At 39.1% G+C, this 17611-nt stretch overlaps 1 protein-coding gene across 8 annotated transcripts in view; it reads left to right on the top strand.

Annotated features, from left to right (window-relative positions):
- Nucleotides 1-17611, top strand: part of ITCH (itchy E3 ubiquitin protein ligase) — a 78630-nt gene that overhangs the window by 3430 nt on the left and 57589 nt on the right. For 4 of the 8 annotated variants that reach the window (XM_045574579.1, XM_036419769.2, XM_045574581.1 and 1 more), the window contains one exon: nucleotides 14645-14735. In XM_045574579.1, coding sequence (XP_045430535.1) covers nucleotides 14666-14735 — 70 coding nt within the window. In that variant the 5' untranslated portion in view covers nucleotides 14645-14665. Of the gene's footprint in view, nucleotides 1-1511; nucleotides 1596-14453; nucleotides 14473-14644; nucleotides 14736-17611 lie in introns of those variants that run through there. The other 4 variants (XM_045574577.1, XM_045574576.1, XM_045574578.1 and 1 more) reach the window with 4 other exon arrangements.

Below are 17611 nucleotides of genomic sequence, written 5' to 3'. Positions count from 1 at the left end.
AAGAAAGTCCAACGCAGGTTAAATTATTTACCTAAATAGAACTAGTTAAGAGAACTAGAACCAGGTTTTGTAACTCTTAATCTAAGGTGGTTCTCCAAAATGTACCAAGATGGATGTGTGCTACTGAAGAGCTTTTAGTGTTAGGCCAAAAGGGAAAAAAGTGTGTGTGGGGGGAGGGGGGGGCTTCCTAATCTGCACCTCTTGACTGTTTGGGCAAGAAGAGTTTAACAAGGAACTCTGGCCTAGAAGTAAGTTTTGTTTTCATTCTGGCTTAAGAAGTTACCTGTTGTTGTTTTTGGTTGTTACTTCCTTCCTTGTTTTTCACCTCTCTCAATTTTGAGTTTTTGGGGATTGGTTTCCTGTATATGTGTTAATGCAAAAGTGTATAAAGTTGTTGTTTTTTTGTCTGTATTTATAGCACCTAGCCAAATTCTGGGCTCATAATAAGCGCTCAGTAAAAGCATGTTGATTTTTGTGGCTGTAAATGATACTGGCTTTCAGTCAATATAAACTAGCAGGGGAGGAGGGGTATGGAATTGCATATTGAATTGCAGCATTCTCTCATTGGTAGGTTGACTGACCCTCAGCTAAAAATGCTGGATACGAGCCTTATAACTAGAAGTACATAGTTAACTGGAAGCTGTTCCTACCTCTATCTTTTTTCAGTCTAGCAGTGCACTGTCTTTGGAAAACTGCTGCCAGCTCAGCTCTTTTGCTTCTTTTCAGAACTGGGAAGATCCTTGAAGTGTTTTCTTTTTCTGTCCCTAGGAATCTTCAAATTGCAGGGACTGTCCTTATGATAACTCCAGTAGGTAGAGTACGTGTTTATATGGCTATTCTCATTTTGCCATGTAGCTATTGTACATAGGGGGGCATTATCTCATACTAAGTATGAGTCATTTTCAGCTACTCACCCTCTTACCCTGCCTGCCCCATCAACAATTCTCTATCCAGCCTGGCCAGTGTGGCTCATAAACTAAGAGGTCACCAGTTCAGTTCCTGATCTGGACCAATTCCCTGACTGTTGGCTCGATCCCCAGTAGGGGGCGGGCAGGAGGCAGCTGATAGATGATATTTCTCTTTCATTGATGTTTCTCTCTATCCCTTCTCCCTTTTCTTCTCTCTCAAAATCAGTAAAACATTTAAATATATTTTATTGATTTTTTACAGAGAGGAAGAGAGAGGGATAGAGAGTTAGAAACATCGATGAGAGAGAATCATCAATCAGCTGCCTCTTGCACACTCCCCACCGGGGATGTGCCCGCAACCAAGGTACATGCCCTTGACCGGAATCGAACCCGGGACCTTTCAGTCCCCAGGCCGACGCTCTATTCACTGAGCCAAATTGGTTTCGGCCCAAAATTAGTAAAACATTTAAAAAGTAAAAAATATTTTCTCTATCCATTGAAACTTAAAAAATGACTTGTTTTATCTGATTCCCAAGGTTATTGCTAGTTTGATGCATTTAACCATAGAAGCAGTGTATTAATGGACCTTTCTTTTCCTCTCAGGTAACATGCATTTAACAGTGGCATTCTGGAGACAACGCCTTAACCCAAAGAATTGACTCCTGACTTGAACAGTGAGAACTTCAGGTATGGTGGCATGCCTGTGAGAGAGGTTGTGGCACAGGAATGGTGCAGAGGGTAAACCCTGGTCATGTAACTGCTATGGGAGGTATGGAGAGAAGGCACTATTGGTGCTGCTTATATCAGTTGGTTGAAGAAATAGGCAGTTTCTACTTAGATCTGGAAACTCAAAGCCTCCTCTATGAGAATTATCATGTGAGCTACACTGTGCTCTTAATATGTATGGGTCCTCTGACTTTTCTGTTTTTCTAGCTTCCTTAGATATATACACACTTTTCCCATCTGTGCTGCTTTGTAAATGGTTATACTTCTCTAGGCATGTGCATGTATATGGTAAAAAAGTTTAAGAGTTAAAAGGAAGGCAACATGGTGCAGTGGGAAAAGAATGGAGGACGTGGAAAGAAAAGGCCTTAGTTTTTTGTGTGTTTTTTTCCTTTCAAGCCTCACCCAAGGATATTTTTCCATTGATTTTTAGAGATGAAGGGAGAGGAAGACAGAAACATCCATGTGAGAGAAACATATTGATTGGTTGCCTCCCCCGTGTGCCAAAAGGGCCGGGCCTGGGGAGGAGCCTGAAGCAGATGAGGTGGTGGGTGAGAAGGCTGAGTAGGAAGGAAATGGTGCCTTGTATTTGCCTAACCTTTACCTTGCTGCCACTTGTCATTGTCATTACTACTTCCCTTCGCATAAATGCTCCATCCATACTTAGACTCTTGTCTCCACTGTAAACATCAATGTTTATTATTTACTTGTCTTTGTGATCCTTTGTGTTTATTTTAATTTTTGTTAACTAATTACCCCATAAATTCTGAGAAATTAAGTACTATGATTTGCTTATAATGGTGTCTCAGGTCAGTGCTATAATCAAATGTGTACTTAATCTGTTCCTTTTTATAATTATGGAGAGAAAACAAAGAAATGGTAGGGTGCATTGTGATAGATACTAGGAAAAGGAATAAGTAAGAGGAAAAGTAGATAGATAAGATGATAAAAGGAAGAATTCTTAGGATCTGACAATGAAAATGAAAAATACATATGTAGAGCAAAAAAAGGGGGAAAGGAGATGGTGCTATCTGCAGTATAGGAGCAAGGCAGCTTTCATTTATTTAATGTTGATGTAATACTTTAGCTTGTTCTTGGGGGGCCGAGGATAGTCATTGGGGAGAAAAAGGGGACATCTATAATACTTTCAACGATAAAGATAAATTAAAAACAAACAAAAAACGTTCTAGGAAAGATTCTCCATACCAGAATTAAAAAAATATATATATTTCTAAAAGTATCCACTTCATCCTGAGCTCATAAAGTAGTTCTTTGTGGAAAGAAAACTGGGCCAATATTCAGAAGCCCTGGTTCTAGTGTTGGATTGCTTGTTACTTAAATTCCGTGATTTTGGGCAATTCACTTAAATCTCTGTGGGCCTCTGTTTCCTCACTTGTGTATTGAAAGTATTGAACATGATTGTCAGATTCCTTCTAGTTAGCTCACGCTTTGGTTATACTTAGTACTTCATGCACTGGCTTACTAATTTTACAGGGCTTTGTTTGTATCACAATATAAGACTGTTTCAGAAATATAATAGCACTTAATAATATCCAGTGTTTTATAATAGAGAGGCCATTTTAAGTTCTACTTTAAACATTAGTAGAAAGAGAGACTTTGTAGGAAGCCTAGGTATAGAAACGTTAAGTTTGTAATGTTCAGCCAGCATTTAGAGCTCCTATGGTGCTAGGCCCCAAGGGACACTTAATATAAAACCCCTGCCTTACCCATGAAGAGGTCCCTGGATTGTGGGCTTGATGATCCCTAGTAGGAGGTTTAATGTGGTATAGAAGACAGCCAATTGATGATATTTCTCTTATCAATGTTTCTGTCTTTCAATCCCTCTCTTTTTCTCTACAATCAATCAAAACATTAAAAAAAACTAAACAAAAAACTGCCTCAAGGATTTTGTGTTCTTGTCAGGGAAACAAACTTGTTCACCAGTAATTATTGTAAAAAGCAAGATGATATTGTAAGGATTGCATTGAATTGCAACTTAAGATAATTAACTTTGGTTTCTTGGTTCAAACATAATTGAATATATGCTAAGTGTTGCTCAGTGCTAGGCATTATAAGGAGTCATGATGAAAAAGCATTCCCTGCTCTTAAGAAACTTGCAATTTTTTGCCAAAACCGGTTTGGCTCAGTGGATAGAGCATTGGCCTGTGGACTGAAAGGTCCCAGGTTCGATTCCTGTCAAGGGCATGTACATTGGTTGTGGGCACATCCCCGGCAGGGGTTGTGCAGGAGGCAGTTGGTCGATGTTTCACATCGATGTTTCTAGCTCTCTATCCCTCTCCCTTCCTCTCTGTAAAAAATCAATAAAATATATTTAAAAAAAAAAAAAAGAAAGAAACTTGCAATTTTTTTTTTTCATATCTGCAAACTGATAAACCTGATAAACTCTCTACCCCAGGAAAGAGAAATTTTGTACTATATCAGTTTAAAATTTTAAACAAAGAATTTATCGGCATGGAACTTACCTCACTCCAGAAATGTCTTAAAAACATACTTGCTTTCTGAGAAAATACATTTTATTGGATTCCACAACCCTTTCTCTGTCAATTACAGAGGTTTTGTTTTTGTTTTGTTTTGTTTTTTAAAGAAATGCCATCTACATTTAGGTGAACTTTGGTTTGCTGCTTAGTCATTTGTGCAAAGACAGAGTAGACTCTAGAATTTAGTCCTTTGATCCTTTGTTTTAGTTGGTCACAGAAGAAAGGATGTTAGTCCATAAAGGAATCATGTTGTAGGTATTAACCATGTCTACTGAAATTAGATTCTTTGATTTTGAATTTTGGCAATATGATTAAGTTCCTTAACTTCTTTGTTTTTAAATTGAGATGTAAAATTTACAATTTTAATAATTTAAAATATATAATTCAATGCTTGGTTCACAATTGATCTAGTGGGAAGTGTATACCAAATGTGGTCTGAACATCTTAATTTTTTTCTAAAGAGAAGCTAGAAATCTAGATTTAAAAAAAGATATGTATATTTTCATTGTATTATTTATTTAGATTAATCCTCACCCAAGGATATTTTTCCATTGCTTTTTAGAGAGAATGGAAGGGTGTGGGAGGGACATAGGTGTCTCACATCAACTGGTTGCCTCCTGCATGCACCCTGACTAGGACCGGGGGAGCCTGCGACCATGGTGCTGAGGTGCCGAGGTAGGTGCCCTTGGCCAGAATTGAACCTGGGACCCTTCAGTCTGCAGGCCTGTGTTTGATCCATTGAACCAAACTGGCTAGGGCTGGAAATCCAGATTTTGTGAGAAATCTTTATTTTTAAATGTTGGCAGCTTATGAATTCATAATATAAACACTGTGGGCCAAACAAATCACCACTGTGGGCTGAATTTTTCCTGTGGGTTACCTCTGCAACCTCTGATCCGGAGCTTGACGTTTTGCAGCATAACTCCTGTTCCCTGCCCTCTGGGAAGAAAGTCCTAACCCACATAAAGATTTAAGCAATACCTCAAAGTAGTCTGGGCTGAATGAGGGGTATGTGGAATAACTAAGACAGAGAGGAAGAGGGAAGCTATTTAAGACTGGGATTCAGAATGGGCAAAGATGCAGAGGCGGGAATGGACTTGATGGTGGAAATGCAGTAAAGAAATTATTTGGAATTTATATTAGTTTGAAGAGGCTTTGTGTGGGCCTGGTATTAAGAGAAAGTTTTGCAAAATTAAGAGATCAGCCTTATTTTGGGATAGCCAAGTCCCTGTTGGCTGACAAAATCAGATGGTATTTTATGGAGATTTATTTCATAATATTGAGGTTTACAGTATTTACTAGAGTTGGTGGGGTCTGGTCTGGAGGCAGGGAGACCAGGCTAGAAGTGGTAATGGGAATAGAAAGGAAGGGACAAATGTTTGTATAAAAGACAAAATCTCTTATTTGGGTCACCCTGTGACAGTGGGACCCTGAAGTAGATAGAGGGGGCCGATTTTGAGAGCCTTTTCCCTATCATTTTGTAAAAACGGGGTGGGAGGATAACACTGTGTGGATAGGCTCTCCCTCTTTTTTCATGTTGCGGATCTTGCTTCATTACTCTGTGTCAGCGCACTCCTTAATGGATCGCATACATAGTCTTATGATTTCCCAGTTAGCACAAGTAGAATAGAAAGAAAGGAAGTTCTTGTGTGCTATACAAATAGTTGAAGGTTAATTAGCAATATAACTAAATATTAACGCTGCCAGTCTCTGTTAGACAATTTCATAGTGTTCAGATGAATTAGATACATAGCAGGTTTTCATCTACAAATATGAAACTAAGGTGTGGTTTGTTTTTTTAAAAATATATTTTATTGATTTTTTACAAAGAGGAAGGGAGAGAGATAGAGAGCCAGAAACGTTGATGAGAGAGAAACATCGACCAGCCGCCTCCTGCACACCCCGCACCGGGGATGTGCTTGCAACCAACGTACATGCCCCTGACCGGAATTGAACCCGGGACCCTAAAGTCCGCAGGCTGACGCTCTACCACTGAGCCAAACTGGTTTCGGCAAGGTGTGTTTTTTTAATACTAGGATTTGAAAAGGTTATGCTTTTGAAAAATGGAGTAATGTAACGATTTAAAGCATAGGATTTGGATTGCCAGCTCTAGCAATGTAGTATAAACATAGGTACTCTGAGCTCCTATTTCTTTTTCTCCGAAAATTGAGCATATCTACTTTCCATGGTTGTCATGAGACTGCACATTAAACAATCAATAAAATCATAGCTGCTATTAATCTTGTTAAAAAGAGAAACGCCTTAGCTGGTTTGGCTCAGTGGATAGAGTATCAGTCGGCCTGCACACTGAAGGGTCCCGGGTTCGATTCTGGTCAAGGGCATATGCCTGGGTTGTGAGTTCAATCCCCAGTAGGGGGCATGTAGGAGACAGCCGATCAATGCTTTTCTCTCATCATTGATGTTTCTCCCTCTCCCTTCCTCTGTAAAATCAATAAAAATATAAGAAGAAAAAAAAAGAAATAGAAAAGAACAAGAAAATATCAGTAATTCAACTGCTTATTACATTTCTAGTTTTGGTTTTTGATGATTTCACTTAACCTCTGATAAGTTTCAATAAGCATTTGAGGTTTATTTATGTATTTATTTAAATACATTTTTATTGATTTCAGAGAGAAAAGGAGAGAGATAGAAAGATCAATTGTTGTATTGTAAATCAGTGAGATGCATAGGAAACGCCTTAATGAGCCAATTAATTAGGAGTCTTTATTCTTGGGGGCCCAAAGGGGGCCCTGGCATAGAGGAAGTTTCCTATTGATCTCTTTGTCTGCAGATTTTACAAAGAGCTTTGTGTGGGTTATTGTTACAGTTTGTAACCTTGAATACATAATGAACCAATACTTGGCATGAGAATTGGGAATTATTATCAGTATTAGCCTGTTACATCATACAGCTTGCAAGGTCAGACAGCTAAGTTTTTCTCTTTTTCAATTATTCAAACTAAAACAGTTATTTTACAGAATAAGGGACTATCTAAAATTAACAGAGTTGACCTACAGAATAAGAGACTGTCTAAGAATAACATAGTAGTTCAAACACCAGTTTCAAACAGCAGTTTTCCAAAGGAGGAATTGCTATACTTCACAGTGATGAGAGAGCTTCACTGTTTAGCTACCTCCTGCACGCCCCCTACTGGGGATCGAGCCCACAGTCCCCTGACTGGGAATCGAACCGGAACCTCCTGGTTCATAGGTTGATGCTCAATCACAGAGCTACACCTGCTGGGCATTAGATGTTATTTTATACATGGTTTGGATGTGTGTGTTAAGATAACTTTTTCCAGTAAATATAATAGGAAAGCAACTTTCCCCCATCATGAGTAGATATGAGTTTATTCTCTCTTCTTTTATTGAGAAAGTAAGTTACAGAAATGAGTATCTTCTACCCCAACCCAAAGTACTTTTATCCCCTATGACAGTATCTTTAGCAACTCCATACACCAAGGTTCGCTCCTTTGCTATTATTAGTAGAGAATGGGATCTACACTTTATTCCTTCTAGCCAGCCTCTGTAACTGGCCCTGGGGAACAGAATCTAGTTTTCAACCCACAGGGTCCTGGTGGCTATGGATGCAAGGATCGTCACCAAAAAAACAAACAAACAAACAAACAAACAAACAAACAAAACTATCACCAACTCCATTGTCTATCCCACTTCTGGATTGAGGCTGGAGTCCATTCTTCACAGTAGTGGCTGGTGAATGAAGACATAATTTTCAAAAGAGATCCTTTGATACATAACTCTTTCTCTTGAGTAATGGTTTGGGAACATGGTTGAGTGGCCCTACTCAAGGGAGACTACTCAGTATTTACGATTACTATTTACGCTGCTGTATTTTAGTAAGGCTGTTTGAGGATTTGACTTCATTAGGTTTTAGTTCTTTGAATACTACTGTGTACTTGAGCTCTCTAACTCTGTACTTTCTGCTTCAATAAGCAATTTTTCTGTTCATCAATTTTGTGTGTTTCCTGAAATGTCTTTTTGGTGGCTTTTAAGAAGATACAGGCCTGTGTTAAATTATTGAAAGGTCTTCTAGGTCAAAATAGATGTGGCCTATAAAAATAACTGTGTTAGATATGTTATTTCTGAAAATAAACCAAGTAAATTTCATAATATTCTATTTAATAATTTGTAAATAGGATACATATTTTAAAATAAGGCCAGACATGTGTTTGACTGTTTGTTGCTTATGGGACAAGATGTTACTAAAATAATCTTGTGAACTGTGTCTTTCTCTTTCTTTTTTTTTTTTCTGTCTTTCAGGAAGATATTAAGATTAATTTTTACATCTGGCAATGTTTTAGCGCCTTTTTTCTATATTAGACACTGTCACATTTTTATAGTGTGATAGTAAACATTACTCAAAATAAATGATATAAAATTAAGAATTTGCCCTGTTTTAAGTTACTTATTTATTATTATTTTTTTTAAGTTTCTTTATAACCAGCAGGATAATAGGTAACAGGTATTTTAACATTATATTAGATCTAGATTCGAACTGATACCTTCATTGGTTCAGGTCACAATCATTTACCTTGTAAACCACACCACTGTACTTGATTGTGAAAACCTTTTTTTTTTTTTTTTTTTAATTATATTTTTATTGATTTTGAGAGGAAGGAAGAGGGAGAGATAGAAACAGTAATTATGAGAGAGAATCATTCATTGGCTGTCTCTTGCTACCCCACACTGGGAATTGAGCCTGCAACCTGGTCATGTGCCCTTGACTGGAATCGAACCTGCAACACTTCAGTCTGCAGGCCAACACTCTATCCACTGAGCCAAACCAGTTAGGGCATGAAAACTTTTTTTAAAATTACTTTAAAAGTTGTTTTCCATAGGAAATTCATGCAGAGGTATTCATCTATGTCTCATGAATTTTAAAGCTGTAGATGGGGGGAAAGTTGAAATGGCTTTAAAAATTGAGTGTTAGGAGGAGAATAGATTGGGTAAAAGAAGGAGATTATAAGATGAAGGGACATTAGGAAAAAGAGGTTAACCTAACATTTAAGATATAGTAGTGGAAGGGAGATGCTAGAAACGGATCCTGCAGCGATCTCCACAAGATAGGAAAAACAAGTAATTATTTTGTTGTAGAAACTAGATTAACAGTATTTTTTTTCCACATTGAGAATACTCTTTTTAAAAAATATATATATTTTGTTGATTTTTCACAGAGAGGAAGAGAGAAGGATAGAGAGTTAGAAACATCGATGAGAGAGAATCATGGATCAGCTGCCTCTTGCACAGCCCCTACTGTGGATGTGCCCGCAACCAAGGTACATGCCCTTGACCGGAATTGAACCTGGGACCTTTCAGTCAGCAGGTTGATGCTCTATCCACTGAGCCAAACTGGTTTTGGCAGAGAATACTCCCCTCCCCCCAATAAATCTTTATGGTTCATATTATTACAAATGTTCCACCACCAGGTTCCTACCTCACCCTCTGCCCATTCCTCACCCTCATTGTCCTCATCCATAGGTGCACAGTTTTTGTTCAGGCTCTTCCCGCACCTCCCACTCCCCTTTTCCCCGAGAATGGTCAGTCCACTCCCCTTCCATACCTCTGATTCTATTCACCAGTTAATATTGTTCATCAGGTTTTTAAATTCCCTTGGCTTTTTATTAGTTTCACTTGTTGATAGTTACATATTTGTTGATCATAATTTTTATCTATATCTTCTTCCTCTTCCTAAAGAACCTCTTTCAGCAATCCATATAATTCTGGTTTGATGGTGATAAACTCCTTTAGCTTTTTTTTATTCTGAGTGATAGCTTTGCTGGGTAGAGTATTTTTGGCTGTAGGTTCTTGCTATTCATCACCTTGAATATTTCTTGCCATTCCCATCTGGCCTGCATGGTTTCTGTTGAGAAATCAGCTGACAATCGTATGGGTGCCCCTTTATAGGAAACTGCCTGCTTTGCTTTTGCTGCTTTTAATATTTTCTCTTTGTCTTTTGCTCTTGGAATTTTAATTATGATGTGTCTTGGTGTGGTCCTCTTTGGATTCCTTTTCTTTGGAGTTCTGTGAGCTTCCTGGACTTGTAAGTCTATTTCTTTCACCAGGTGGGGGAAGTTTTCTGTCACTATTTTTTCCAGTATTCTTTTGGTATCTTGCTCTCTCTCTTCTTCTGGGACCCCCATAATTCTGATGTTGGTTCGTTTGAAATTGTCCCAGAGGTTTCTTACACTATCTTCTACTTTCTGGATTCTCTTATCATCTTGCTTCTGTGGAGGAGTGTCTTCTGGCTCTTTGTGTTCCAAATCTTTGACTTGATTCTTGCAATCTCCCATTCTGTTTAATATTTTTTATTTCAGACAATGTATTCTTTATTTCTAGTTGATCCCTTTTCATATCCTCATAGGTCTCATTTATTTTATTGGCCTTTTCTAGGAAATTCTTGAAAAACCTTATAAGCGTGGTTTTGAACTCTATATCCAGTTGCTTCTTGTCCTCCATTTCTTTTGTTTGTGATCTGTTTCCTTTTCTCGGCATTTTTACAGCTTGCCTAAGTTGGTAGGGTGGCTTTGTGTGCTAAGGTGTCCTATATGGTTCAGTTAGTCAGCCTCCCAGTTACCTGAGATGGACAGTCTTGGTGTAGCCCTTTGTGGGCTGTGTGTGCAGTCTTGTTGTTAAGCCTTGCTTGTTGTTGGTATCACTGGGAAGCGTTGATCTCCAAGCCAATTGGCTATGAGGATTAGAAATGTCAGCTAGGAGGGTTTCTGTATTCTGCTTGGTTGGGGCGGAGTCTCAAAGTGGCACATACAAGCTTTGGTGAATCCCACAAGATTGGTTGCAAGCGTGCAGACCTCTTTGATATAGGCGCAGACAAGGTTTGAATTCCTATCTGTCCCTCCCTAGGAGAGTCATATTTGCAGGGAACTAGAAAGCTAGCCACTGGAAGGGCTTCTGTGCTCCGCTTGGATGGGGCGGAGTCTCGGGGTGGTGCAGACAAGCTTTATTCAGCCCCTCCCTACGAGGGTCTGGTTTCTGAGTCCCGCAGTAATGGCCGCTGGCTTCTGACCAACCAGCTATAAATTGGAAGTTTCAACAAACCCCTCCTTAGGCTCAATTAATTTACTAAAGCAGCTCACAGAACTCAGAGAAACATTTTATTTACTAGATTACTGATTTATTATAAAAGGATGTAACTCAGGTACAGCCAGATGAAAAATATAGGGGCTGCTCGGCCAGCATGGTACAGTGGTTGAACGTCAACCTATGAACAGTTCAATTTCTGGTCAGGGCACGTGCCCAAATTGCATGCTTGATCCCAAGTGAGGTGTATGTGGGAGGCACCCTATCGATGATTCTCTATCATCATTGATGTTTATCTCTCTCCTTTTCCCTTCCTCTCTCAAATCAATAAAAATATATATTTTTTAAATAAACAAAAAGAGACCCTAGCCTTGGAGGGATAACTCAATTGGTTAGAGAATCATCCTGATACACCAAGGTTATAGGTTCAATTCCCAATCAGAGTACATATAAGAATCAGCCAACGGCCGAAACCAGTTTGGCTCAGTGGTAGAGCGTTGGTCTGCGGGCTGAAGGGTCCCGGGTTCGATTCCGGTCAAGGGCATGTGCATTGGTTGCGGGCACATCCCCGGTAGGGGGTATGCAGGAGGCGGCTGGTCTATGTTTCTCTCTCATCGATGTTTCTAGCTTGCTCTCTCTCTCTCTCCCTTCCTCTCTGTAAAAAATCAATAAAATTTATTTTTTAAAAATCAGCCAACGAATACATTAATAAAGGGAACAACAAATTGATTTCTCTCTCTCAAATCAATAAATTAAAAAAATTAAAGTATAAAATAAATATATAGCCATACCTGGTTTGGCTCAGTGGATAGAGCATTGGCCTGCAGACTGAAGGGTCCTGGGTTTGATTCTGGTCAAGGCACATGCCCGGGTTGCGAGCTCGATCTCCATTAGGGGGCATGCAGGAGACAGCTGACCAATAATTCCCTCTCATCATTGATGTTTCTATATCTCTCCTCTCCATTCCTCTCTGAAATCAATTACATACACTCAACACACACACACACACACGAAAAAATAAAATAAAATCGAGATCCTAACCCAAAGCAGCTCAACCAAGACTGTTCCCAAATTTCTGACCCAGAGAAACTGCAGGAGTGTCATAGCAACTGATTGAGCCGTCGACCAAATGCTCAACTGATCAGTCAGACATTTAGCATATTACGCTTTTATTATATAGGATTGTGCTGCTATGAACATAGGGATGCATATGGTATTATTTCTGATTAGTGTTTCTGATTTCCTGGCCTATCTTCCTAGAAGTTGGATTATTGGGTCAAGTGGGAGTTCTATTTTTTTTTATAGCAAAGATGGAGATTTATTGAAGAACAAGTACAGACTCCCGCGTCGGGAGGGGGAAGAGTCCCACAGAACTGACTCCTACGTAGGGAGGGGGGAAAGGGTCCCAGGGAGTTCCATTTTTAAATTTTTAAGGAAACTCCATACTGTTCTCCACAATGGCTGCATCATTCTGCATTCTTACCAGCAGTGTGTGAGGGTTCCTTTTTCTCCACATCCTCACTAGCACTTGTCATTTGTTGATTTGCTGATAGCCATTCTCTAACAGGTGTGAGATGATACCTCATTGTTGTTTTGATTTGCATCTCTTGGATGATTAGTGACTTTGAGTATGTTTTCATATGTCTCTTGGCCTTCTGTATGTCCACTTTCAAAAAGTGTCTATTCTAACTTCATTTTTTAAAAAGTACCATAGTTGCTATGTGGAAAATGGATGAAGGGAGAGAGAGGGAGGGAGGTGGAGTTGGGAGCAAGTGGAAAGGTAGGGAGACCAGTTTTAATGACTTGTAGTAATTTGTTGACATAGCAAGGATGTTTGTGGCTTGCACTGAGATAGTTAAGAAAAGGAAAAAAGTAGATTTGTATTTAAGGGCCTCTCTCGCCTCTGCAGCAGTGCTAAGGATGTCCGACTGTCGGCTCCCGAACTGCAAGAGGGTGCAGGCTGGGCTGAGGGACACTCCCTCTACCCCCCTGAGTGCATGAATTTCATATACTGGGTCTCTAGTAGAAATATAAAGTTGGAACTCTCTGGTATATAGATATGTAAAGCCATACCACTGGATGATATATTTTTTATTTTTTTAATTATGTAAATCTTTATTATTGAAAGTATAGCATATGTACCCTTTTTTCCTCCATTGTTTTTTCCTTCTTGTAACCCACCCTGTCCCCTTCCCCAGGCCTTCACTATCTATTGTCTATGGATTATGCATATATACATACAAGTTCTTTGGTTTATCTCTTCCCCCCTCCACCCTACCCCCACTCGTGATTCTGCGTTTATCAGTTTATTTTGTTACTTATATTCCATTATGAGTGTGATCATGTGATACTGGTCTTTCTCTGACTGACTTATTTCACTTAATATGATACTCTGCAGGTCCCTACATGCTATCTCAAAGGATAACAGATTCTTTTTTACTGCTGCATAGTATTCTATAGTATAAGTATACCACAGCTTTTTTTATCTACTCATCTACTGACGGGCACTTGGGCTGTTTCCAGGTTTTAATTATTGTAAATTGTGCTGCTATGTACATAGGGTACATACGTTCTTTCTGATTGGTGTTTCAGGTTTCTTAGGATATATTCCTAAAGTGGGATCACTGGGTCAAATGGCAGCTCCATATTTAATTCTTGAGGAAACTCCATACTGTTTTCCATAATGGCTGCGCCAGTCTGCATTTCCACCAGCAGTGCAGGAGGGTTCATTTTCTTCACATCCTCACCAGTACTTGTCATTTGTTGATTTGTTATAGTAGCCATTCTGACAGGTGTGAGGTGATACCTCATTGTCGTTTTAATTTCTATTTCTCTGATGATCAGTGATTTTTTTCATATGTCTTGGCCTTCTGCATGCCCTCTTTGGAAAAGTGTCTATTTAGGTCCTTTGTCTATTTTTAATTGAATTGTCTGTCTTTCTTTTAAGTTTTATGAGTTCATTATATATTTTGGAAATTAACCCTTTATCAGAAGTATCATTGTCAATATGTTCTACAATACAGTGGGCTTCCTTTTCATTTTGTTTCTTTTGCTGTGCAGAATGGATGATATTTTTGAGGAACTGAGTATCAGGATAAGAGGGAACCAATAACTGAGTCCTAGGTTACTCCAACATTAAAAGAGCAGACAGAAGAGAATGAATTGTCAGAGGAGACTAAGGAGCAATCAGGGAGGGTAGGACATAAACTTAGAGAATGTGTCTTCAAAACTCAAGGAAAGATGGTAAACCTCAGAAGGAGGAGTGATTAATCATGTCAGATTTTTCTGGTAGGTTAAGCAAGATGAATACTTAGAATTGAAAATTATTTTTAGCAATGTGAAGACCTTTGATTATTTTGCTGCATTCAGTGGGATGTGGAAATGGCCTGGTTAGCCCCATTTACATATTTTTTAAATGGGAATTTTTTATGTTTACAAGTTTTTTCTTTGCCATGTTCAGGTTTGCTGTCCTATTGGTGGTATGTCTGACAGTGGATCACAGCTTGGGTCAATGGGTAGCCTGACCATGAAATCACAACTTCAGATCACTGGTAAGTCTTTAAAAGACCCACTACTTTACTCCCTCTGCCCCCAACATAAAAAATAATGTTAAGAGAAGAAAATCTTTAGTGGCTGTTACATATCAGGTGCTGAATTAATATTTGCTTAATGAATGAACAAAATGTGTAGATATGTAAAAATTACATTTTTGTTGCTGTTAATCCTTACCCAAGGATATTTTCCCCATTGCTTTTCAAAAAGAGTGTGGGAGGGAGAGGAGAGAGGAAGAAACATTGATATGAGAGAGACACATTGATTGGCTGCATGTGCCCTGATGGGCGGATGGGCTGGGGCACAGTGTGCACTTGCAACCCTTTGCTGTTTAGGCTGGTGCTCTGACCATTTACATTTTTATTTCAGGAAATTCATTCTTGAGTAACATGTATTAGTACCGTATTTTTCGGACCATAAGACGCACCGGACCATAAGACGCACCAGTTTTTAGAGAAGGGAAATGAAGAAAAAAAGATTCTGAAACAAATAGTGTCCTAAAATATTTTCTGTGCATTAAAACCCAACATCACAGTCATAAACACATGTAATCAACCCTGTAAAGTAAACAGCAGCATTTAGAACCATTTTAGAGCCGGGCAAGCACACAGAGACCACACAGAGCCGGGCAAGTAAAAAAACTTTTTTTTTAAAGTATATGTGTAGGCTATATTTGGACCATAAGACGCAGGGACTTTTTCCCCCCACTTCTGGGGGGAAAAAAGTGCGTCTTATGGTCTGAAAAATACGGTATTTCATTTCTTCTTTTTTTTTTTTTCTTTTCCTTTTTTTGTCAAATAATATTGCATGTATGGGCATACCACATTTTATTTATCCATTCATCAGTTGATTGGTGTTTAGGTTGTTTATACTTTTTGGCTATTATGAATAACTAGAGGCCTGGTGCATGAAATTCGTGCACGGCTAGGGTCCCTTGGTCTGGTCATTCATTGATCAGAGTCTGTCGGAGCCTTCCAGCTGCCAGCCGGGGCCTTTGGCAGCCTGGGAGTCCTCGGGGGATGTCCACCTGTCGGACATTCTTAGTGCTGCTGAGGAGGTGGGAGAGGCTCCTGCCACTGCCGCTGTGCTCGCAGCCATCAGCCCAGCTTTGGCTGAGCTGAGCTGAGCTCCTCCCGGTGGTCAGTGCGCGTCATAGTAACTGGTCATTCCCGGTCATGCCACTGTTAGGGTCAATTTGCATAATACCCTTTTATTATGCAGGATTGTAGCAAAATAGAGATTTAAAAGAATAATTCATAGTGCTATTATTGATAAATGATTGTTTAGAGCAGCGTTTTTCAACCGCTGTTCCGCGGCACACTAGAGATGTTGCCTGGTGTGCCGTAGGTGCAGACAAGACAAGAATTTTATAATTTTTCACTATTTTGTTTACTTAATATTTCATAATAAAGTAATTATAAAATACTTTCTTTGTGTTTATTTGATTCCTATTCAAGAGAATTACTTTATATATAGTCAATATAGGCACAGAGTTAAATTTTTTAACATTTTCTAATGGTGGTGTGCCTCGTGATTTTTTTCATGAAACAAGTGTGCCTTTGCCCAAAAAAGGTTGAAAAACACTGGTTTAGAGAACTTGAATGAATTTTAATTTCCCTATGTTCTTTTAGGAGTATCAAACAAAAGGCAGCCACACCTTTCCTTTTTGGCATTTACATAAAATAAGATAGTATAGTACCCAGTACTTTAGTAACACCTTCTATAACTTGAATCTAATTAATGTGTGGACAAAACCTGAATAACCATATAGCTGTTCAAATTTGAGTTTAATAGGAAATATTGTTTTTTGTATGATTTGTCAGATAGATGCACAAATTATAATAGAGAATCATAAATACTTTTAATATTTTGACTAGTGTGCCATTTGAACTTCTACAGTTAAACTTTTGAGGAGGTCATCTAGCCCCTGCCTCCAGTTTTATCAACAAATCTGTATATACTAATTATTCTCTTCAGGGGATTTAATGTCCCTGGTTTTAGTCCTCATTCTGATTACTTAATCCTATATAATAAAAGCGTGATATGCAAATCAACTGAACAGCAGAACGACCAATCGGTCGGTGGCAGGGCCGGCGAGCAGGCAGTGCCAGGCCAGCCAAGGTGCATGCCAGCAGTAGAGGGAGGGGATGGCAATGGGGGGGGAAGGGGCAGCTACCAGTGGCAGCCAGTGCTGTCCCCTGATCAGCCGCCTGGTGGCCTCCCACGGAGGGAGGCCAGCAGCAGTGGTGGGGTGATGACCGGCCAGCGTGGCTCAGTGGTTGAGCATTGATCTGTGAACCAGGAGGTCAGGGTTCGATTCTCGGTCAGGACATGCCCTAATTGCAGGCTCAATCCTTAGTGTGGGTCATGCAAGATTAATGATTCTCTCTTATCATTGATGTTTCTATCTCTCCCTTCCTTTCTGAAATCAATAAAATATATTTTAAAAATTAAGATGATAACACCTACCTCATAGAATAGTCAGGATGAGTATTAGAATGACAATATTTAAGCATCAGACACACTGTAAATTCTAATAGTTGGTGTTAGTTTCTCTTCCTCTTTCATTTACTCATTTAAAGTTTCCTGAAATGACTTTGTGAGACTGGGTGGTGTTATGTGGCAAAATAGCTTTCGAAAGTTTGAACCCTAAAAAGCCATTAGCGGCAGAATATTCTCTTCCTATCAGGTCTGCATTTGCTCTTTGTTCTAGATTTAATCAGTTTCAGAGGACCACAAGAGCCCCCAGAGACATAATATTTTTGCATAATTATTTGGGCTTGTTTTCTTCTTTTCTCAGACTATCAACGAATTAAAAGTAGGATTTTTATATTTTTCTGTGGCAATCCTATGATTGAATTTGGTTCTGTATTGG

This window comes from Pipistrellus kuhlii, unplaced genomic scaffold, assembly GCF_014108245.1.
Source record: "Pipistrellus kuhlii isolate mPipKuh1 unplaced genomic scaffold, mPipKuh1.p scaffold_m20_p_6, whole genome shotgun sequence".
NCBI classification, from domain to species: Eukaryota; Metazoa; Chordata; class Mammalia; order Chiroptera; family Vespertilionidae; genus Pipistrellus; species Pipistrellus kuhlii.
Note: the sequence above shows the minus strand (reverse complement) of the source record. Positions and strands in the feature narration are given on the sequence as shown.